At 49.0% G+C, this 23389-nt stretch overlaps 1 protein-coding gene across 6 annotated transcripts in view; it reads left to right on the top strand.

Annotated features, from left to right (window-relative positions):
• The window catches only part of ROR2 (receptor tyrosine kinase like orphan receptor 2), a 204003-nt gene that overhangs the window by 143573 nt on the left and 37041 nt on the right, over positions 1 to 23389 (top strand). For all 6 annotated transcript variants that reach the window (XM_023627543.2, XM_023627544.2, XM_070248805.1 and 3 more), the window contains exon 2: positions 11757 to 11834. In XM_023627543.2, the coding sequence (XP_023483311.1) occupies positions 11757 to 11834 (78 nt within the window). The remainder of the gene's footprint in view (positions 1 to 11756; positions 11835 to 23389) is intronic.

Here is a 23389-nt window from a genome sequence, read left to right on the forward strand (position 1 = left end):
TCCTAGGGGTCCCATCTGAGTCAGTGTAATTGTGTGGTGAGCCAATCACTGGTCAGAAGACTTTCTTGCATACCTGGCTGTGGGGCTTGCACCCTTTGCCCAGGGGCTCTGTGTGAAAAGGCAGGCCGACAGGCTTCAGCCTTAGCTGTCACTTCCTGATTGCACCAGAGGCGAGGGACTGCTGCCTTCTCCTTCCTCAGGTCTTTCTTGGGCACGCGAATAGCCTTCATGTGTGCACAGCCTTTTTGATCCTGGAACCACATCGGAGCTTTTGAAGTTCCCTGTGGTCCTCTAGTTCTCGCGGATTTCCTTTTTGATTCTGGGCTGGGCTCATGTTTACTGCAGTTGTAGTCACAATATCAGGCAGCCGAGGTGTTGCCAGCAGTTTGTTGTTGTTTGGGTAATGCCCCAGGGGTAGCCGCCACCTGCCACCCTCCCACAGCCTACCCCCAGCCCAGCTCTGAGTCAGACCTAGAGGTTTCCCAGGGCACTGCAAGTCCAGACAAGATAGCGACTATGAGATGGCACTTGTAACAGCACCTTGAATCATCAGATCTGCTCGCTGTCTGCAGGGCTGCTGGGGACGGGGGCATGGTGGCCGCAGCCCACATTGACCTGGCGCAGCCCTGTCGTCTTACTGAGGTTCAGTCTTTTCTCTTAGACGGATGATTTTTCTCTTCCTTCTGTGGCTCTGATTAATTCCTCAAGCTCAGACTTGGTTGGTTTTAGCTGTTCTGCCTATATTTTTGTTGTTTTAGAGGCAGAGCGAGTTCAGCAAGACCCTCATGCCACCATTCTGCGAGTTGATTCTCCAGTGTGTCGCTGGTGAGCCTGGCTTCTTTGACTTGGTGGAGTGCCCCTGAGATGGCCTGCTAGGAGGTGTGTAGCGGCAGTTGGCTCTTTTTATGGTGGAGTTGTGTGTGGTGCAGTTTTAAAGTTGTGAGGGTTTCTGGGGCTGGCCCCGTGGCCGAGTGGTTAAGTCTGTGCACTCCGCTGCAGGCGGCCCAGTATTTCGTTGGTTCGAATCCTGGGCGTGGACATGGCACTGCTCATCAAACCACGCTGAGGCAGCGTCCCACATGCTACAACTAGAAGGACCCACAGCAAGGAATATACAACTATGTACCGGGGGGCTTTGGGGAGAAAAAGGAAAAAATAAAATCTTTAAAAAAAAAAAAAAGTTGTGAGGGTTTCTTTTCCTTCGCTTGGAGTTGTAAAGATGTATATGCACACTTCAAAGGGCATGTTGTCAGAGAGATTGTGGAACGTGGGGCCTGGCGGGCTCCTCGGGGGGGTTTTGAGGACTCTCAGGTCCGAGAGCAGTTGAGTGGGGTAGAGTTCACTAATGGTTTGAAGGAGCAGGAGCTGGGCCTGCAGCAGGTCCTGAGGGAGCAGAGTTGTGACACCGTTGTCTGCGTCTGGGAAGAGGAGCTGAGCGGGGGCAGCGAGGAGGTGCAGGGGGCCCTGTCCACACCCGGAGCAGGTGCAGGCCCCACCCCATCCTTCACACCGTGCGCTGAAACTCAAGGCTTCTCCTACAACACGAGCATGATGGTCCCCCGACCCTGCAGAGTGTGTTTATTCCTCATACGGCTGGGGCGCGCCTTGTGCGTGCTGGGGTTCCAGGTGCTGCACACAGACCGTCACCCAGAGCCCGCTGTCAGGGACCACCCTCTTCTGACATGAAACAGACACACGCTGCTCTGCAGAGAAGTGCAGCAAGGGACTGGGCTAGTGGAATGCGGGCCCGGATGTTTTCAGTGAGGGCGAGGGGAGGCCCCTCCTACGAGCTCACGCAGGAGCAGAGGAAGCGAGGGGTGAGCTGCAGGGAGGTCTGGGAAGAGTCTTCCGGGCAGGGAGGAGAAGAAATGGAAACCCCAGAGGGAGAAGGGGCTGCAATTGTTGCTGAGGGTGTGGCGAGAGGAGGCGAGGGGAGGCCAGGAGGGTGTGTGTATGTGCATGGAGGGGATGGACAAGGGAAGCTTTGGCCTCTGAGGAGGTGGAAGGTGCTGGAAGGTGTTGAGCACAGGAGCATTCATTCATTCATTCGTTCATAAACGAACAGCTATTGCTCTCTGCTCCAGGTGCTGGGGATAGAGCAGTGGACAGACAGACAGAACGTCCTGCTCCAGGAGAGGAGACAGGAGAATAAATGAACTAGTTGTCTCTTGTGAAAGTGAAGGGGAAAAGAAGCTCTGGAAGCAGGTTGGGGGCAGGACTGTGTGTGTTGTGTGGAGGGAAGTGTTGGGCACAGTGAATGAGGGCAGGGCGGGCTTTGCTCAAGGAGGTAGCAGTGCAGGAGAGGATTCGAATACAAGAAACGTGGTGGGCTTCGTGTCAGTGTAACATACGCAGGTAAACGGGCATGAAGTCCTACATTGCTAGGCCACGCCAGCAACCTCTCAGAAACCTTTCTTCTGCCCCTTCCAGCCTTACCCACAAAGGTACCCAGTCTTCCCACCTCCATCACTGCTGATGCCTTGGCTTCTTTTTGACCTTGGTGTAAGTGGAATCAGGCAATACAGGCTCTTTAGTGTCTAGCTTCTTCTGCTCAGCCTCACACTTTTGAGATTTGCCCCAGCTGTCATAGGTAATGGTCTTTGAAGTCACCCTTTTATTTTATTTTATTTATTTGTTTGAGGAAGATTGGCCTTGAGCTAACATCCGTGCCAATCTTCCTCTATTTTGTATGTGGGATGCTGCCACAGCGTGGCTTGATGAGCAGCACGTACATCCACACCCAGGATCCAAACTCACAAACCCCATGCCACCAAAGTGGAGTGCATGAACTTAACCACTATGCCACCAGCCCGGCCCCTGAAGCCACCCTTTTAGGGGTGCAGTGTGGCTGCTGCATGGAGAGCAGACAGCGAGGGGAGAGTGGACCCACGAAGTCTGTCCAGGAGCTGTCGTGTGGTCCAGCAGAGCTGGGAGCCACTGGGACTGGGTGTGAGCAGGGAGGGGTGAGGAGCATCGTATTCTGATGCATTTTGAAGTCAGAGCGACCGGCACTTCTTAATGGCTTGGATGTGGGATGTGGGAGGAGAAGGAGCCAAAGATAAGCAGCATCTGTGGCCTTAGCCCGTGGAAGGGTGGCGTCAGAATTTAGGAATGTGGGCAACTGCAGGGGGGCAGTCTGCGGAGGAGAGCTGGACTCGCGTTTGGACAAGTCAGCCGGGAAGTGTCTCTCAGACATGCAAGTGGAGGTGGGAGCAGGTCCTTGGATTCTGAGTCTGGCTTTCTGTGGAGAGGTCTGGCCCAGAAAAGTATGTTTGGGGGTTGTGGGCATTTTGCTGTCATTTAAGGCCAGGTCATCAAGGGGACAAATGCAGAAAGAGAGGGAAGCTTTTGCAGGCCCAGCTCTGGAGCGGTCCAGCGTTTAGAGGACCAGAGAGGAGGAGGCACTGGCAAGGGAGACCGAGGTAGGAGGAGATCCAGACGTGGAAAGTCAAGTGAAGGGAGTCGTGAGGACGACGTGCATAAAATGGGAAGCACTGTGTAAATGTTGAACAACGCCATTACCAAAAATGGTCAGACAGACCGCAGAAGGCCGGGCTCCACATCCCACCCCGGCATTCCCTCCAGGCCTGCCATGCTGCTCACTGGGAGGAGTGGCAGTGTTATAAATATTATGAGAAAAAGGAATGCCAGCCTGGGAGGAAGGGGCCTGGAAAGGTGCCACGGCTCCTGCTGGAAACCTCGGGGCCGTGAAGCGCAGAGGACAGCGGCCCTCAGGGTGATGAAGCACAGAGGACAGTGGTGCCCTGATGGATGTCTGTTCGAGGGCAGCCATGGGGGATCATCTTCAGAAGGAAGGAGCTGGAATGCTGGAAGAGTCAGCAGCAAGGTGCTGGCAGTTCCCTCGGGCATGAGGGCAGCCGCACCCCAGCACCTCTAGACTTAGTTCAAACACCTTGTTTATTCTTTCTCAGTGAGGCTTTCTCTGGCTCTGTTGGCCTGCCTCACGCAGCTGCAAAGGTCGCTTTCAAATCAGCATTGATTGTAAAGAAGCTTTGAGATGAATAACACTACCTGTTATGGGTCGAATGGTGTTCCCCCAAAGTCGATCTATTGGAGTCCTAACCCCCAGGATCTCAGAATATGACCTTATTTGGGGCAAGGGTCTTTACAGAGGTAATGAAGTTGAAATGGGGTCACATGGGTTGGCCCGAATCCAGTGTGACTGGTGTCCTTATTGGAAGGAGTGAAGACGCAGGCACAGAGGTAAGGCCATGTGAGCACACAGAGAGAAAGCGGCCACCTACAAGCCAAGGAGAGAGGCCTCAGAGGAAGCCAGCCCTGGCCACATCTAGATCTTGGACTGCTGGCTTCCAGAACAGCTGTTAAGCCGCCCAGCCTGGAGCACTTTGTTCCAGCAGCCCTAGCAAACCATCCAGCAGTTCCCTTTAAAAAATTACTGTCGCCACCATTGATTACAACTGACGTTCACCCGTGTTTGTTTCCTGAACTCGAGGCCATCCCTGCCCACCCATCTTCTGCCTTCAGACATGCCAACTGGTCGACCCCTCTGGGGCCAGAGGTTTCCGGCCACGTAGGCCGGAGAGAGATCCCTGTTTGATGGAGGCCTCTGCAAGCCTTCAGAACTCCTTCCCTGGGCATCTCCTTCACCCCACCCTAAGATTTCTCCAGTCAACCCTGGGTTCCCAGGTTGCAGCGTATGCAGCTGAGGCCTCCAAAACTCTGCCTTAAGCAGACGGAAAGTAACGTCCATCGTTGTCAGGGGCCAATACACAGTTTAGTTCTTTTTTTAGGGGCTGGTTTTTTAAAAAAATATCTTTTCCCTCCTTTAATTAAAAACATGCTAGAGATTGAGAGTGAAAAAGTGATTCCTTGTGTGCGTGGGAATAACTGATACTCAGCATGGTCTTCTTCCCTGAAACCAAACGGAAACAGGGCATGAGCGAGGAGTCTGTCGCCAGCATCTCTGTTTGTTCTTTATCTGCTGGTTTCGCTGCAGTAACAAGCAGGCACGTCAGCAAAAGCAGGTCCGGAGCTTGTGTCTTGGTGAAGGGGTGGTGGGCCCGCCATCCCAGCCACCTCTGTCATGGGTGTGGGCGCCCAGCCTCCCGGCCCTGCTGCCACTGCAGGGGCTGTAGGTGTTGGGAAAGAGAGAAGGTCCATGAAAGGCCCCGATTCAGCCTCCTGAGTGGCCTCTCCCCCTCCTTAGCCAAATATTCGCCTGGCCCTGACAGTGGGACCTTTGTCGGGGGCTCTGGGGCTGCCAGGGACAGAAGGTAGGAAAAGCTTGATGAAGGCGGTATTGGAGGGAGTCAGGCCTGTGCGTGGACTCGTTGGGGGCGTTGATATTTTTGCTGCAGCAGTGGAATGAAAGCAAAGGTTCGATCAGTGGGAGACACTGGTTACTCCATGTTTAGGCTGTTGGATTTTGCTTTGTTTTTCTGGAGCAGAGTTATCCAGCCCTTTAAGGAATACAGAACCAGAGCCTAATATTTACTCAACTCAAGGTTAGAAATAATGAAAATAAAAAATTACAAACTGTTAAGACTGCTACCGAGTAGGTACTGGCAGCTCACCTTTAGTGCTGTGTGGTTTTCTAGCTGGCAATTAAGACACGCGGTGTAACGTTTTAATAAGCGCATTCCCAGAAACATTATCGAGTCTCTTTACTATTGACATACGTTCTCTGGCCTGGTTCCCAGACTAATGGACTCACCTTTTAGGACTTTATACTCTGCTCCTTTCCAGTTATTAAATTTTTTTCCTTAACTGCTGCATTTCCAGCGTCACGGATGTTTTTGATCTGACGTGTGGCTGAGCTAAGAGATTGTTCTGCAATGCATGACTGACATTTCCAGTTGCAAATGGATGTACTGTTTGAGTTTTCACGCAGCACAGCTCATTGTGAAATCTCTACCTGCTGGTCCCGAGGCTCCGGGCTGCCGCATGGTTGCCCTTTCAGGCTGTGGTCTTTTCCTGTGCGTGACTGCTATTCCTTCTCAGATCCTGGAAATGACACCTTTGCATAGGGACAACCAAATCCGAGAATGCCGAGCTTTGGTGAATAAAATATCCTCACTAATTAAAAGGAGACTGCTTTGAAGTTGTCCAAATATGCCAGAGACTGCATCTAATTAAATCAGAACAAGTGTACTGATTCAGATCACCAGGTAGAGATGAATGGATGAATAGTCTGAATAACAAAACATTTTTAAGAGGCACGCAAATCAAAAACATAATAGCACCATGGACTCAAATCCAAGGCGTGGGCTGAACGTCATTAGTAAATTCTTGCTTAATAGTGTCTGTGCCTTTAATGAGAGAGCTAGAATTTTAATACTAGAGGAAAAGCCTGGAAACCAGAACAGAGCCATTTGCTACTTTGCAAATTTGGTTTCTCTTATCTTATTGATGTCATAAACCAAGAAGTCACATTAGAGGCCCTGTTGAGAGAAGGTCTGCTGAAGATTTTGTTGGACTGGTGTGTGGTTTCTAATTACTCCGAATTTGCACATTTGGGTGGGTGTGCACCTCCAGCTGTTGCAGGCCCTGTGTGAAACCCTGACTACTTAACAAGCCCATCAACATCAACAACGGATCCTTTCATCTGGTCATTCTGCAGACACCAATTGGTTCAGCCCTGAATATGCGTGACATTGATAAGGGCTGCCAAGACCAGGTTAGGAGCTGGCATCACCATGCCGGGACAATTAATGTAAGACTCAGCTCAAAACCCAACATTCTCCAAAGTGATTGAATTTCCGAGAATTCGCTGGCATGCTAGTGAATCTTTAAATAACCTATATTAAATTCCAGGATTCTGTGTTGTGTTCTGTTTATGCCATTAGCACTCAGGCCTGGCTTGGGGCCTGTCTCCAATGATTATGTCATTAAGAATGTAGGGCGTTGGGAGGCAGGATCATTCCTAAAGCTCTTCTTTCCCTGGGAGCCTTGGATAAGGGCTTGAACAAGGTAATGGAATGTGTAATTGCTTTTCAGTAAACTTTTATTGTACAGTAAAGATAGTATAGAGTAGTAAAGTACAATAAGGTAGTACACAGAGTTCCCACGTACCTCACACTGGTTTCCTGTAGCGTTAAATCTTACATTTGTGTGGTATAGATGTGCCAACATTGATCCATTATTCCTACTAAGATTCATACTGCTCACAGTTCCTTACACTTTACCTGGTATCTTTTCTCTGTCTGGGGTTCTATCTGGGTTACCACATTGTGGTTAGTCTTTGCTCTAGGTGTTCAAGTGTAATTTTGACATGGATCAAACATTTAATGTATCATTGCATTGCAACCTTTCACACTTAAATTTTTGTTTCACATTGTGTTCTTTTTTCTTTAAACATCAAAAAATGAAGAAGGAGCTAATAAATCACCACTACACGATTGATGCCTCCATAGATTTGAGTTTTCTGGTATCTTTACTGGTCTCCCTGTGTGTTTTTACAGTGAAAATCACCCACACCCAGTGGGAAAAGTTAGAGCATCATAGGTTGGACACCCTTGATGGACACGTGGCATCATGCTAAGCACACCTTTGAGTATTTTACAAAACAGAGGACATGTAATTTGCTCTGAGTAGTATCCTCATTTTCAGAAGGAAATAATAAAGCCTGAGGAGTGAGGGCAGACGAATCTCCTCTCAGAATCTTTTCTCTCTCTCACTCTTCCCCTTTGTCCCGTCAGCCAGCTGGGCTGAGATGCCAGCACCAGGTTAAACCCAGGTGGGCCTTTGTATAAAGAAGCACTCAGGATGGCCATATGGGCGATGTTACTGGGCGCACATGACCTCGGACCAGTCCCCGACTGGACCGGGCTGGCAATGCTTGTGAGGCAGGTCATGGGGTTAAGAAGGTAGATGGAGGTCGTTCAGCCAGCCCTGGTGGCATGCAGAAGAACGTGCTAGTCAGGGAGAAAGCAGACGATGTGAGTTCCCAAAGCTGCGACCATCATGGTGGCCCCCAAACTTGCGGTGATGACATCCTTTCTTAATCCATGGCGGGAGCCGCGCCTTTCCCGCAGCAGGGGCGTGGCCGTGCGCTGGCCTCCTCGCCCTGAGCCTCTCAGCAACTAAGCCGGCGCGTCTTAGGATCGGTACTCCTGACCGCTCTGGTGTTTTCAGTAGTTCTCGCTCTTCCATCCTTAGTCATCTCTGAGTCTCCAATGTGTCCTCCACATCCTGTTCCACATGGGGAGCCAGAACCTCCCCACAGATTCTGGGCAGTGGTCTGACGTGCTGATGTGGCGTTTAATGGCCTCTGTTAATCACCAAGCACAGCCTGCTTCCATGCAGCTTTCTTCCTTTTTTTCTTTTTCCTCCTACCAGGCATGAAATTTAAAAAAATCTAATCATAAGATTGATGTTTGTTCAAAAGGTCACATACTGTATGATTTCATAAAATATTCCAAATAGATAAATCCGTGGAGACAGAAAGCAGATTGTGGTTACAGGGCCCGGGCGAGGTGGGGATGAGGGAACAAGGTTTCATTTGGGGGTGATGAAATAGTCCAGAATTACATGGTGGAGATGGTTGCACAAGCTTGTGGATATACTAGAAACCACTAGATCGTGCACTTCAAACTGGTCAATTTTACGGTATGTGAATTATATCAATTTAAAAATTGGTGCTTATTTATGTTTTTAAAGATAAAAGAAGATATTTAAATTACCTCTGTAATTCCAGATAACTCATAGTGACATTTTGATGTGTGTGTGGTAGTTTCTGTTGTCTTGTTGTTTTTGTTTTGTGTTTATTTTTTTTCTTTGGGTTTTGTTCTTAACCCTTTTTGGGGCTAAGAGAAGCCCTGGTGGAATTTGCTGAGACACTGGACCTCTTCGCACTTGACCTCACTCCCCAGGTTCACGTAGGCCCCTGTGACATTTGCTTGTCAATTTTAGGAGGCTCAGTATCTTGAGAGAGGACGACCGTTCTGTGCCTAAACATTATGTAGTGTGGGAGAATGATACGTTTTAATTTAAGAATTATGATGGTGTCCTTATTTCTCAGTTAGGAAGCAACAATAGGGCCTAGTTTTATTGAAATGTAAGGTGTCAGTTCAAAGGACGGTGGCGATTGGACATCCTGGATTCACTCACGTATTTGACTTGTGGAGGAAATACACTGGGCCTTAGTCGTAGACGCTTAAGCATCCATGTCTCAAAGCTTGGGGGGCTCTGGTGTTGGCCTAGTGGGCTACTTGAAATTTTACCCGTTTGTCCAGATCTGTAGATGATAGTCTTTTGCTGAAATGCCCAAACTAGATTTTACCTAGGGTAACCTTTGAGGCTGACGGAAACAAAAACTCAAATCGCAGCCTGTGTACTGACCCGCGCAACATATTCAGAGAGGATCCCAGCATTTCTAATGTCAACGGTGACTTTGCATGTCTGGGTGGAGGTGACATCTGCTTACGAGTCACAGAAGCACCTGGATCACCTCCGGCTCTCCTCCCAGGAGGAGTGCGCTTGTCCACACGCCATGTCCAGTGCCTGTGAAATTCCTATGCTTCTGAATTGAAAGCTGCCTCGGAAGAGCTGGGAATCTTTTCCACAGTGGAATTGGACTAATGGTGCTTATTTTTCTTTAGGGTGTATATTTATTTGACTGTTTCACACCATTTGTCAATTTCTAAGCAGTTAATAATTTTTATGCCTCTTTCAGATGTGTGTATATAGTACAAGTGTGTTTTGATTTCCTGTGGTCTCTCTACATTTAAACACTGCTGAGTGATGGTTTGTGTAACATGCCAATTTAAAATTTCAAACTCAAACTGAAGCCTTTAATTCTTGAGCAGATATCTATTGACTGTCTTGAATAGCTTATGCTTCTCTCTGTTCTGTAGCACACCAGGATTCTGTTTAGGTTTCAATGCTAGCACCATTAGCCCTCCCTGGGGATGCCGCACCTGCTGTCCTCCAGCCGTTTACATTGCACCACTGACTCAGGGGAGAATGGTATGATTGCCACGGGAGAGGTGTATGGTTTGGAGGCATGGTTTTAGAGAATAAAGATGTTACTTCTGAATGGTTGATCGGGAACATTTTATGAAAGATGACATGGGAGCGCGGCTTCTGAAGGGCGGGCAAGTTTGGTCTAGAAGTGATAAAAAGAAGGAAACTTCCAAAATTGGATGTGGAAAGCCACGGGGAATTTCAGAAACAATCTCACCTGCTGGCCGATTGGGAGCTGGGGCTGAATTCTAAGAGCGCTATAGGCCAGCATGACACCTCGCGCATCCCGTGTTTTAGGAACCAGCAATATGGAGAGGATTACCTTAGAGACACCAGTGCCTTTATTTATTTAGCTAAACAGTTTGAAGAAGCTTGCGTGTCTGGTTCTGTCTGAAAATCACTCGTCTTCCAGTTTTAGACCTCAGCTTTTCTGAGCAAGGCGTCATCTTAAGAGGAGTCTGAAGTGTCTGGGTTCTTTGTTCTTGTCTCTCATCTCGTTTCTCAACCAAGTGGGATGACCCAATGTTGAATTATAAACTGTCTGACTTTTTAAAATACACAAAACGTAAAACTTACCCTCTTGGCCATTTTTAATTGCACAATTCAGTGGCATTAACGCATTCACATTGTCGTACAACCGTCACCACCATCCATCTTCAGAACTTTTTCATCTTCCCAGAATGAAACTCTGTACCCGTTAAGCAGTAGCTGTCCATTCTTCTGTCTCCTGGCTGCTGGCACCCACTGTTCGACTTGCAGTCTCTAGGATTTGGACTACTCTGGGTAGCTCGTATAAGTGGAACCATATGGTGTCTGTCTTTCTGTGATGGGTTCATTTCACTTAGCATAATGTCCTCAAGGTTCATCAGGATTTCCTGCCTTTCTAAGCTGCATCATATTCCATTGCATGTGTGCCCCACTCTTTGACAGGCTTTGATGCCGTAATCCCAGATCCATCCAGGAGATGTGTTGTCAGAGTCACCCCTGACTTCACCGTGTCTGACCTCCTATCCCCATCAGTGAGACCCAGTCCAGGCCGAGGTCCCAGATGAGAGTCTGAAAGTGAATGGGAAGGGGACTGGGTTGGAATACGGAGAAAGGTCTTTGTGAGGCCCAAATGGTTTCTAGGGCATCAGTCACACCAGCCCATCTTTCCCCTGGATTTGGGGATGGGAGCCCATGTCTTTGTGCTGTATTCCCAGTGGAGGGTCCAGACCTGAGCAGACCAGATCTTTCTTGCCCTTGGTGTTTATGAGTTTGGTGTGGCTGCTCCTGCTGACACAGTCTCTGAGGGGTGGGGTTGCTATTGTTTTGAAGATGAAAACCATCTGTCCTTAGGGGTGTGGGTAGATCCGTGCTTGGCCACTGGCTGCCGGTGGGTCTGGGGACCAGGAGTGGAATGAGCTGCTTCAGAAATTATCCAATTCTGAATTTATTCAGAATTATCAAGGGCCCATACCTGGAGGGTAACCTGCTTAGTCTGGCTACAGAAGTGTGTTATTTTGCCAGCTGGCGTTTTAATTTCTCGCCTCTCTGAATGAAGTGCAGGGCTTCAGCTGCACATTTGCTTTGTCTGTTCGGGCTGCAGACACTTACATTTTGCCACTCTGGCATAAATTTAAGAATCGCTTTTACTGTTATATCAAATCTGATGCTACAAATCCCTCCAGAAGTTAACAGAACGCCTTCTCCCTTTCGGTTTTCTATAAGCGGTGGGCGGTGTTCCTAGAAGACAGTTGTGTTTGCATGAGAAGCAGATGAAAGGGCCCTGCAGTGTCTCACTAACGAGTGTGCTGTGCTCTCTTGCCCAGGGGAAGTGGAGGTTCCTGATCCGAATGACCCCTTGGGACAACTGGATGGACATGACAGCCCTATTCCAACTCTGAAAGGTAAACTGTGCAGTGCTCTTTGCATGCAGGGGTTTGGACATGTTCTCAGAGTACCATGTACAGAGGTTCCCGGTTGGCTGGCCATTTCTACTCCCAGCTTGGCTGGAATTGATGGCCAGGGTGCCGTGTGGCCCGGCGCTGCCCCATTGTGGGCGTGGGGCACGCTGACCTCCATAGCTGTGTCTCTTGACACAGTTGTGAGGGTGTTGAGGGCTGGCTGGAGCCAGTCAGAAGCTGGCAGGTGGGAGGTGACGGGGCAGGGGTAGGTGGATAGCCACCAGAGGGAGGTCCTCTTTGGGGGTGGGTGCTTCGTGGGCCTGAGTGGTGCATTGGGAGCTGGACTCCTAGCTTGGCCACTAAGTGTCCTGCTGACAAGTGGCTGTCTCCTGGGGTTTTTCTCTGCGTGTAATTGTCCAGAGTGGGTGGGCACCTCAGGCGGGCAGGTGGCTTCCTCCACCGGTCACCAAGGAGCAGGTTCTTTGTCTTGTTGCTTCAGCCTTTCCCAGAGGTCAGTCAGGGTCACTGCTCACTTGTAACCCTTCGTAGGCATCTGAGGATTGTAGAGTCGATAGAACGCATTTCCTCAGATGCAGCCCAGTTACTTGAGAAAGTGGCTCTTTTCCTGCTTCGTCCGCTGTCTCCATATTGCCTTAGACTCTTGCCTCAGTCGACTCAGGCTGCATAAACACAGCACCACAGACCAGGCGGCTCAATCGGCAGGAGTTTATTTCTCACCGTCCTGGAGGCCGGAAGTCTGAGATCAGGGCACTGGCATGGTGGTTCCTGGTGAGAACGACTTCCCGGCTCGCAGATGGCCCTTCTCCGTGTGTCCTCGTGTGGCGGAGAGAAGAGAGCGCTCCAGTCTCTTCCTCTTCTTCCAAGGGCGCCAATCCCATCATGGGGGCTGTAACGTCAGGACCTCCTCCAACCCGCCTCACCTCCCGAAGTCCCCGCCTCCAAATACCGTCACACTGGGGGTTAAAGCTTCAGCATGTGACACAATTCAGTGCATAACAATTATCCATTAAAACAGCCACTTTATTTCTACTTGACTTTTTTTTAGCATTATTCAAAGCCGCAAAATAGTTTCTCAGCCCCCTGCACATTGAGAGTCCCCTCAGGAATGTGTTCACCTCACAGGTCCAACGCCAGGTCTCCTGAGGGTTGAGCAGCAATGACTGAGCCTGCCCATCTCAGCCTAGGTGGCTAGAACGTCTCTCTGTGTCCTCACGGAGCTTCTCGGGGTCACAAAGGGTGCAGAGCTCCCTTCTCCCCTCAGAGTGCCTCCCCGTGTCCCTGCTGTTTGTGTGGAGGTCAGTGATTTGAACCAGGCTGGGTGGAGCTCCGCCTGCTGGTGGTGTCTGGTGTGTAGAGGCGCCTTGGCGAGGATTCCTCTTCAGTATGTTAAATGTAGTAAAGGCACGAGCTGGTTCCTCGTATTGACCCCCTCACAGTCCTTACGCCGTTGCTGTGACCTCGCACCACCCAGGCTGCTCATGGGGAAGGTCTCTATCAGGGCCAAAGGCCTGTCCTCTGCATGCTTGTGTACCACGCTGGGCCTCGGGACATGGTTCTTAGGAAGAAAGACAGTTTTTCATGGTTAAATTCTGAAATCATTTCTCAAAAGTCTGACTTAGCCCTTGGTCCAGAGGGCCCACACATGTTTACTGACTGCCCCGCTGTACCAGGCACTGTGTGAGGCCCGGGCCCACTCTGCTGTTCAAAACGGGTGTGGTCTCTGCCTCCCAGAGTTCACTGGACTGGGGAGTCAGCAAGTTATTGTAAAATCAGGAATGGTAGTGAGTGGCCCGAAGGAGGAGGGGAGGACGTGGTGAGCTGGAAGGACAGGAAGGGCATCTTGATTTGGGGACAGGCTGTTGCACGGAGATCTGAAGAGCGGACATTGGCCAAGAGGAGGTGGGAGGGGCTGTGTCCTGCGCCCTGGGGAAGCTGAGGGGCAGGGGCAGCTATGGGCTGGGGTGTGAGGTCGGAGAGGCTGCGCTGGGGCCCAATACTGCAGCCCTCAGCCCGCGGGGCTCTTTAAATTTAAATCCGTTAAAATCAAATAAAATTAAGAATCCAGTTTCTTGGTTCTACTAGCTACATTTCAAGTGCTCAGTTGCCATGTGTGGCTAGAGGCCACAGAGACGGGCAGCACAGATCTAGAACATTCCGTCATCACAGAAAGTTCTGTCAGACAGCACTGCGTAGAGGGTGCACAGCTGTTTAGATGGCAGGAGAAAGTTCTGTTTCACCGTAAGGGCCATCCTCTGCCGTGGAAGTTTCCAGCCTGAGACATGGTGTAACCCGATGCGTTCTCTGCGAAGATCCTGCGCTGGCAGCCCTGCAGGAGGATGGAGGGGAAGTGGAGGGGGCAGTCAGGAGGGAGCTGGGGCTGGGTGAAGAGAAGTGATGGTGTAAAATCCAACTTGTGGTCGCTCTGTAGACTCTAATATGCCCTTGGAAACCCTCCTGAGATGCAGCAGACCTCTGCCTAGCCTGGTGTGCAGGCCTCTGGGTGGGCCTGGGCTGGGGGTCCGCAGGGAGGGGTGGGGAGCACCGACCCACCTACCACCGTCCTTTAAGCGGAGTGCCCGCAGTCGCCCTCTGGGAGGCAGAAGCGGCTGCACGGCTCATGGTCTGCTTAGATGGAAGATGCCTTTGCTGATCCAGGCGCAGAAACAACCATGGGCTGAATGTTTGCAGAAATTTTTATTCCCATCTAGCCACCAGCTCCAGACATTGGTGAAGCTGCTCAGGGCAGCTTCAGTGAGAGGTTGGAAGCTCGCCTTGGACCTTGCCAGGGCGTGGAAGCACCAATTGCAGAAGGTAACTGGTCAAGTGAGCGTGCATGCGTGTGTCTGCGTGTCTGTGTGTCCGTGTGTGCGTGCACGCTTGTAAAAGGGCAGTACAGAAGGACGCAGAGAACCACAGCAAGCTGGGCCCGTCTTCCCCATGGTGGCAGCGTGGCAGTGCAGCTGTCTGAGCTTGGCTTGGCCAGAAGACAGACCTGGATCAGATGGTGGCTCCACCGTCCTGTCAGGGCCAGGGCACTGCTCCCGGCCCAGGGCCACCCCTGGCCATTGGAGGGACAGAAGGGCTCAGCGCACAACTGCCACCCAGAAACTGGTGGCTGGATGCTGCTGCCATTGGTATCACCACAATTAGGATTGTCAGCGTGTCTGGCAGCTTCCGGTGTCAAGGCCTCGCCGGCCCCTTGGGGACAGAATCCTAGTGAATGGCCCCCAGGAGTCTTGGGGAGTCTCAGGGGCCCCAGTCTTTGCCTTGCAGCCCAGTTCTCTGGTCCCATAGAGTGATTTTCCTTCCTTTTGGTTTATGGTCTTGCACAGAAAGGGCCTCACTCCACCCTTCCTTTGCGCGCGGCCTGGCACTGCCAGACTTGTTAGCCCAGGTGCTTTTCTGTTTAAGGAGCTTCAGGGACTGTCACTGCTTGGCCCCATTTGGCTTAAATCATATATAAAAAGTAATAATAGCTGAATGGACTGAATGAGCTATTTCTTTAATCCAGTTACTATTTGTGATGCCCACACATCTGTAAACTCACAGGCAGGTGAGAATGGTAGGTGGGCCAGTCTGTCAGTGATAGGACCGCTCTGCCTTGGCTGAGCAAAATAGGTCTGAGAATTAGTTACAAGCATAAAAAGCATTTGTGTTCAGATGCTGTGCCAGTATTGAGCACTTAACATTTAATTGGCGGTTGGTATCGAGAGAGAGATCCTAGAGCAAAAAGCCTATATAGAAGAGAAAAGGAACGCAAAAGACATGATTTACAGCTGCAAAGTTTGCCAGAATGTTCTGTGTGCCAAAGTACTGTCATCGGTAGGACTGAAGCCAGCCTAGGACTCCGGTTATAGTGCTGGGTTAACATGGGAGTGGAATTTAACGGGAGTTTTTGTATTCCTGGCTGCATTAGACATGCTATTTATTATTATTCTTATACTTACAAAAGCGTACATTTGGCCTAGAAACCATTTGCTCTTTTGTTCCAAGGCTGTGTTTTAAGTGCATATGTAACACATCTTGGGTTTTGTAGAATCAGTACTTTGGAATGTTTGTGGGAAGTGGATGATTTCTGAGAGGCTGGGCGGGTGGGTGGCGCTGGTCTTGTCCAGCCTGCAGCCTCCCAAAATAGGCCTAGCATTCTTGTGCCTCCTGCCTTGGGAGAGGAGCTGCTCATCGCCCACCTGCAACCAGACGGCGGATTCCTGACTCTCCCCCTGGGGACGTGTAGCAATTGTAGATGATCCCAAAGCCATCCTTAATCACAGGGCAGGAGTCGACGCCTCACTCCCAAGCTGTCCCCTGACATTTGTGACATGTTATGCTGTGGTGCTGAACTGAAATTTCCCTGGACGGAGGAAGCGAAGCAATCAGCCGAGTTCACTGTGTTGGCCTGGAGACGAGGCCTGTTGTTTTCTGTTTACTGCGTGTTGGGCTCCTGATTTATGTAGGAAGCATGGATTGATTACCACGTGTGTTGATGCATTTCTGGTTTATTCTGGAACTCTCAGTGTGTGTGAGTGTGTGTGTGAGTGTTTCCTGGAGTTTACTACAGAGTGAGGATCTCCAAGGCTGACAGGGTAAAACTGATAACAGCATCCTCGGTGCAGACACAGTGTTAAGTCTGTGTCTGGGAACTTGGGCGTGGGCTCCAGCTGAGTCTGGGCCCCTGCACCTCCCCGCAGAGTGGCCCCTGGCCGGTCATTGAAACCTGGGGCTCTCCAGGCAGTGAGCAGAAGGCCTGAAATGTTTCCCAACTTGCTGTCGACAGAACCCACGTGGGGTTTCAGGGCTCTGAGGCCTGTGCCACTCTCGAGGTGACGGCCGTTTATGGAGCACCTCGATCCTCCTGTCAGTGCCCTTTGGGCTGTCCAGGGTCTGGAGAAACTGAGCGATGTTGGGAGATAACCCCAGCCTACAGATAAGACGCTTCAAGCATGCGCAGTCGTGCTGTCCGGGGCCGAGACTGGGCGGCCCGGGGCCTCGTGCTCGGGCACATGAGCCCACCCCAGGGAGGGCGGGGATGCAGCCGGCTTCTGGAGCAGGGGGCTGACTTCTGCCTCCAAGACTTCCTCTTTATTCCTCCTTCCTCCCAGAGTCCCCCGAGCCCCCTCTGGCTCTCCGAGGCTGTCACACAGCACCACAGACCAGGTGCCTCAAACAGCAGAAATGGATTCTCTCTCAGTCTGGAAGCCAAAAGTCCAAAATCAAGGTGTGGGCAGGGTTAGTTCCTTCTGGAGCCTGAGGGGGAAGCCGTCCCTTGCCTCTCCGAGCCTCTGGTTCCTGGTGATCTGTGCAGTTCCTTGGCTTGTGGCCACATCAGTCCAATCTCTGCCTCTGTTGTCACACGGCCTTCGTCTCTGTGTCTCTGTCCCAATGTCCCTCTTCTGATAAGGACACCAGCCAATGGCTTAGGGCCTGCCCGTATGACCTCATCTAAACTTTACATCTGCGGTGACCCTGTTTGCCAATAAGTCACATTCACAGGTTCTGGGGCTAAGGATTCTAACACGCTTTGTTGGGGGACACAGTTCACACACTGCCCCCTTCTCCAGATGTGCAAGCAACAGCCTCACACACTTGTCTCCATCTCCCAGGTCCTTTCATTTCGTCTTCCCCTGTTTCCTCATTTCTCTGATTCCCATCCTTTCTAGTCTCACATCCTTTTCCTGCCCCCCTTGCTCCCCCCGTTAAGGCGCCCCCCCATTTTCTACAGCTAGTTCTCTGCAGACCACTAGACAGCTCAGCAGGAAAGTCTGAGCGGGAGTGACCCATAGCCACTGTCGCCCGGTGATTTATTGATCTGTATATATGTCCCCCTGGGGAGAGCATTCTTTATGTCCTCCGTGCGGCTCTCAGGGTCTCCTCGTCACCTGCCCTTCCAGGCAGGTTGTCTGTTGTATTTCCCACCAGTCCGAGCCCTGCGACCTCTTGACCCTTAGTACATAAGCCTTTCCTTATCTCCTTCCCAGACCAGTCAGTGTGGCCTGGCAAACAGGCAGCTCCTCAAGCACCTAAGTAATCTGACCAAGTGGGTGAATGTATGGGCGGTTGGTTGGGATTAAAAAATCATTAATCCTCGATCTGACTGCAAGGCAGGAGTGGTGTCCCTGGTGACTGACTCTCCCCTTCCCTCTGCCCTTGGTGTGTCCTCATGCTTGGACTCGGCTCCACTGTCCGGAGTTTCGGGGTGAGCAGAGAGCTGGCCTGGGCATCGGGGAGACGGAATCCGTTGGCACCAGTTGTTAAAGCTCCTCCTCTGTGAGGAAGGGGAAACTGGCTCAGATAATTACAGGGAAAACTTCCATTCTCTTCTCTGACGCTGTGGGCGCCGACTGGATTCACATTAGCCGAATTCTCCGTCCCCCATGCCCGGCTCCTCTTGGCCTGTTCAGTCATGTCTGGAGGGGTTTGGGGCAGCTCTAAAGGAAGCCTTTGTGAGCTAGAGGAGAGCTTGGCAATGGTTAGCACAAACCCCATATTTTGCACATAAGAGAAATGAAGCTGAGAGAGGTTAAATGGCCGGCTGTGAATTAGACACCCAGGGAGAAAGCAACACTGTGCCTCACCTTCAGAGAACTTTCTCTCTGCCTTTCATTTTGGCCTCCAGAGAGTTGAGGATGGTGAAAATGGTGGACCACACTAACTTAACCACCCTCCCACTTAAATTACATACAAGTGCTCAGTGAAATATTAGTAAAAGATGTCAATGCTTGGATGAAATTGCGAGAGATGGTGAAATGCCCAGGAGCTAGAATAGAAAGGAAACAGAATTGTCAGTGACAGCCCTGGGCTGCTGCAGTGGTCCCACTCTGTTGGCAGCCTCAGAGAACAGCCCAAGTATCCTGGGGAAAAGTTCACCTGAGACAAGGAGTTGATTCTGCAGGTGGCCTGCAGTTATGGCATGGGCTCCCCAACACTGAAAGATGATGTCACCACATGGCTGGGGAGCTGATGTGGATGCATCCGCAGGCTCCAGAGCAGAAGGATGCCAGTAAGACAGAGACACCGCAACCAAAGCTGGTGTAGCAAAGGGCAGCTGCAGGCACATCACATCCTCCAATGCTTTGATGCTGGAATAGCCCCTGGGACATGAACACTACATTAGAGAGAACACTCAGGAGAAGAAAATTCCTGATTGAGATTATGTGAAATAAATCCCTTCAAGTTACTCATTTCGCTTGGAATTGGATGGATGGTCTTACATTTCCTTCAATCAGGAGAAATTAGGAGTTGAGACAAAAGTCAAGTTTGGTTTTAGGAAAATGAAGGAATTTACATTTCTTTTACCCTAATATAAGGCCAATGAAATATCATCCCTGCCATGGAAACTACTCTGCTAGGTTCATCAGGAGCCTTGGGTTTCAACATCAAGCCAGAAGGAGGCCCACGGGGGCCAGAGGACTCAGGTGTTGTAGGTAAGCCCTAGGAGACCTGAGGAAAGAGGGGTGGTTTCACCCATCAGCCAAGGGAGGTGGGAGGGGGGCTTGCGTCAGCCCTGGCTGGGGTGGCAAACAGGCTTTCCCACGAGAAATCAAACGTGGACCGCACCTCAGGAAACCGAATGTCCATTACCAGAATGTTGTGGGGAATCCCAAGCCCAAGAGCTAACATGAAAGCTTGGCACTGTCTGTCACAGGAACCCAATCCTTAAGGGATTCCCACGGAAAACCAGCCCTAACGTGCAAACTTACAGAGCAACTCAGAGAGGCCCAGGCTGAGGAGTGAGTGAGTAAACAACAAAGCCAGAAGGATTAAAGATAAAGGGAGAAAGGGCAGTGGTGGATTTGAAAAGGAACCCAAGAGACCTTCTAGAAAGAAAAAAATGTAGTCGGTGAAATGAGCGACTTGATGAACAGGCTAAGGAGTAGATAGTGCATAGCTAAAAATAAAGAAAGGATAGGGAATATAAACGTAGGTGAAGAGCTCCGAGGAATCAGGTGAGGAAGTTCGGCGTATATCTAGAAGGAGATTACAAAGGAGAACGGGGGAAGGGAGAGAGAATATCTTCTGAGACGTTGGTGGAGAGTTTTACAGAATCAATGGAAGGCATGAATCTTCAGATACGTGGAATGGCACTGAGGCCGAAGAAAATTCACAGCTAGCGATACTTTGGGAGGGAAGGAAAGTGGCCTATAGAGGTCAGGTTACCTGTCCAGGAAAAGACCAACAGGACTCGTGACAGTAACAGCCAGAGCCGGGGACAGCTCTGCAGCTGCCAGCCTGGAATTCCATACCCAGCTAAATAACGACTCAAGTGTGAGAGTCACAGGTGATTTGAGACCAACACCCAGCATGTTTACAACCTCAGTCCTTTACCCAAAGAACGAATGTGAGTCAGCAAGAGCTCAGCTGAACCCAGGAGGAAGGACTGAGATGCAAGCAGTGTTGGCAAGGAAAGAACATGGTACACAAGTCGGCAAATCTACATAGACCCCTTTAGTAAAACGTGGCAATAATGACAAGACTGGGGGCTTCTGAACGGAGTGTAACTAAACACTGGGAAGCAGTAACTCGAAGTGGTGGTGGCCAGGGGTGACTGCAGCTCACAAGAACTCATAGATTAACACACATGGACTCATCAATTAACATGTTAATTTTCGTGTTGTTTACAAGATTCGTGTCAAATATATAATCATAAAAAAATGATTTCAAAAAATTAAAAACATAGCACAGGCCTGTGTTAACTAAAAGTACTCTGAGGTAGCTACATTAATATCAGACAGAAGCCTTACATGACAATGTGAAGACCAGATGACGTAATAAACCTGATGTTTATGCAGCCAGCATCCTAGTTTCTAGTGTATGAACACACTTGATAGAATTATTAGTAGCCACTTGATAGATACAGAATCAGTTAACACAGAGGTCATTGAAACTAATAGATAAGCATATTAAAAATTTGAACAGCAAACTTGACAGGCTTAACCTCTGATGCTTCTATATAAACCCTGCACTGAGCAATTAGAGAAAACACATTCTGCCAATCAAATGTGGAACGTTTACAGGAATTGACTTCTGCTAGGCCGTAAAGCAAATCTCACTGGTACCAAAGAATTGTCATTAATGGACCATGTTCTGTGACAAGAGTGCAATTAAAACACGCTGTTAATAACTTGGGGCTAAAAGAAAAGACTATAATGTAAATTACAATATAATTGGGTCTGACCAACCATATGGAGATTAAATAATTTAATGGATGGCTAAAGAAGAAGTGGAAGGGAATTTTCACATTTAATGCATATATTAGAAAAGGAAAAAATTCATTACCTGCAGAAGTTAGAAAAAGAGCAACAGAATAAAGATTTGAACAGATAGCTACAGAAGGAGAGCCCCAGTGGGTGATAAACCTTCCAAAAGATGAGGAATTCGTGCTCCTGAGGAATTCTTAAGATGCAAACTGAAACAACAGCACTATTTCGTGTTCATCAGATGGCAGGCATGTCAAAGCCCCCGAACACTAAAGGTTGGCAAAATTGTAGGGCAGACACCTTCGCTCGATGTTGATAGTTGAGTGCAAATGGTTTCAAGCACTTTCGAGACCTGGGTAAATGGAAGGTTTCAGGGCCTTGTATAACTTATCACTTCTGCACCCAGGTGGATGCCTTCAGGGTATTCTTGTCTGTGTGCAGGATGAGACACGTATACAGGCGGTCGTTAAACACTGTTTGTGCTAGCAAAAATGTGGAAACAACTTACTGCCCCTCATCTGGGAAATAAAGAAATTGCAGTTTGTTTGCACAGTGGAATATTAGACAGTAATTAAAATAAGTGAACAACATCAAGAAAGATAAATCCCACACTGACTTTCAGCAGACCAAAAAAACAAAAACAAAAAACCCAACTAGCAAAGATGACCTTTCAGGGAAAATTTTCAGAAATATAATATAAATATGCATTGGAATAGTGCATCCCAGTTTTCTGGAAAGGGAGGGAGAAATAAAGGAAGGCTGGGCTTTATTTGCACTTGGGAACTTTTTTTTTTTTTTTTAAGTATTGTAGGTCAGATATGGTGAAATGTTAGCACAAAACCTTGATGTTGTGTACATGGGTACTATTGTGTTAATAGCTGTGTTTCTCCGTATGTTTGCAACTTTTCAGTATTAGAAATCATTAAATCAAGAAGAATTAATATAAAAAAAAACAACCAGGCAAAAGGAGATATGAGCAGTATGGATTTTGAAAGCATAAAGGCTATGTTATTATTATTTGAAGAAGATGATATCTGTATAGAAAATCCAAGACAGTCAACTCAGAAACTAACAGACTAATAAGATAGTTCAGTAAAATGGCAAGATAAAAAAAAATACATGGTGGGCAGAATAATGGCCTCCCAAAGATGTCCACGTCCTAACCCTGAGAACCTGTGGGCATGCACCTTTTCATGGCACAGGGACTTTGCAAGATGGAATTAAGTTAAGGATTTTGAGAAGGGAAATGATCCTGGATGATCCAGGTGGGTCCAGTGTAATCACAGAGGTCCTTATAAGAGGGAGGCACGAGGGTCAGAGTCACCAGTTGGCGACGTGATGATGGAAGCAGAGGTTGGAATAATGCAAGGAAGGCACCACGAGCCAGGGCGTGTGGGCGGCCTCCAGAAGCTGGCAAAGGCAAGGAAAGAGACTCTCCCAGAGCTTCCAGAAGGAATTTGGCCCCATCCACACCTTGATTTTGGGACTTCTGACCTCCAGAACTATAAGATAATAAATTTGTGTTGTTTTATACTAAAGTTTGTGCTAATTTGTTACGGCAGCAATAGGAAATTAGTACAATTTATAGAAATCTAATAATTTTTCTATAAGCCTTAAGGTATTTAGAAATAATAGAAATAAAACCAATTCATAGTAGTAAGGAAAATTATAGAGGACCTAGAAATTTACCTAAAAATAAATGTGAAGATCTGTATGAAAAAAACGATAGAGCTTTTCTGAATCGATGAGGTCTGAAATAGAGACCTAAACCACACTTCAATATTGTCAAGAGGGCAGTTTTATACAGATCGTCTGTAAATGCGGTTCTCTCTCCAACACTACCCTAGTTTTTAAAAGAAACTTGTCAGGATGATTCTAAATTGAATGTGGAAGAGAAATAGCCATGAAATTGAGAAAGTTATCCAAAAATGTAACATTTGTTATTCTTGATGTCCAAATGTATTTCAGTCATCCTAACTTAACACATGTGATGGTGCCATAGCAAAGGCCAAGATCAGTGGGGTGGGGATGGGTTAGAAATGAACAGAGCTTGTTTTAGATGGCGCACCAGGGAAACACCCTCTATGGAGGTGACTTTTTGGCAGATAACTTGACCCTTGAGAAACAGCAGAGATCTGAGGACAGGGTGTTCTTGGCCATGCACAACAAGGGACCAGGTTGGTTTTAGGAAGAGCAAGGGACCCCCCTTCTGATGGAGGAGAGTGTGGGAAAGGTAGGGAAAATTCCAGGAGTGTTGACACCGTGGATATAAATTAGCTTTCCTCCATTATCTGTCTTCTAATTTCTTCCTGAAGCCTCAGTTTTCCTCACCTGCCTAGGGAG

Source organism: Equus caballus, chromosome 23, assembly GCF_041296265.1.
Source record: "Equus caballus isolate H_3958 breed thoroughbred chromosome 23, TB-T2T, whole genome shotgun sequence".
Taxonomy (NCBI): Eukaryota; Metazoa; Chordata; class Mammalia; order Perissodactyla; family Equidae; genus Equus; species Equus caballus.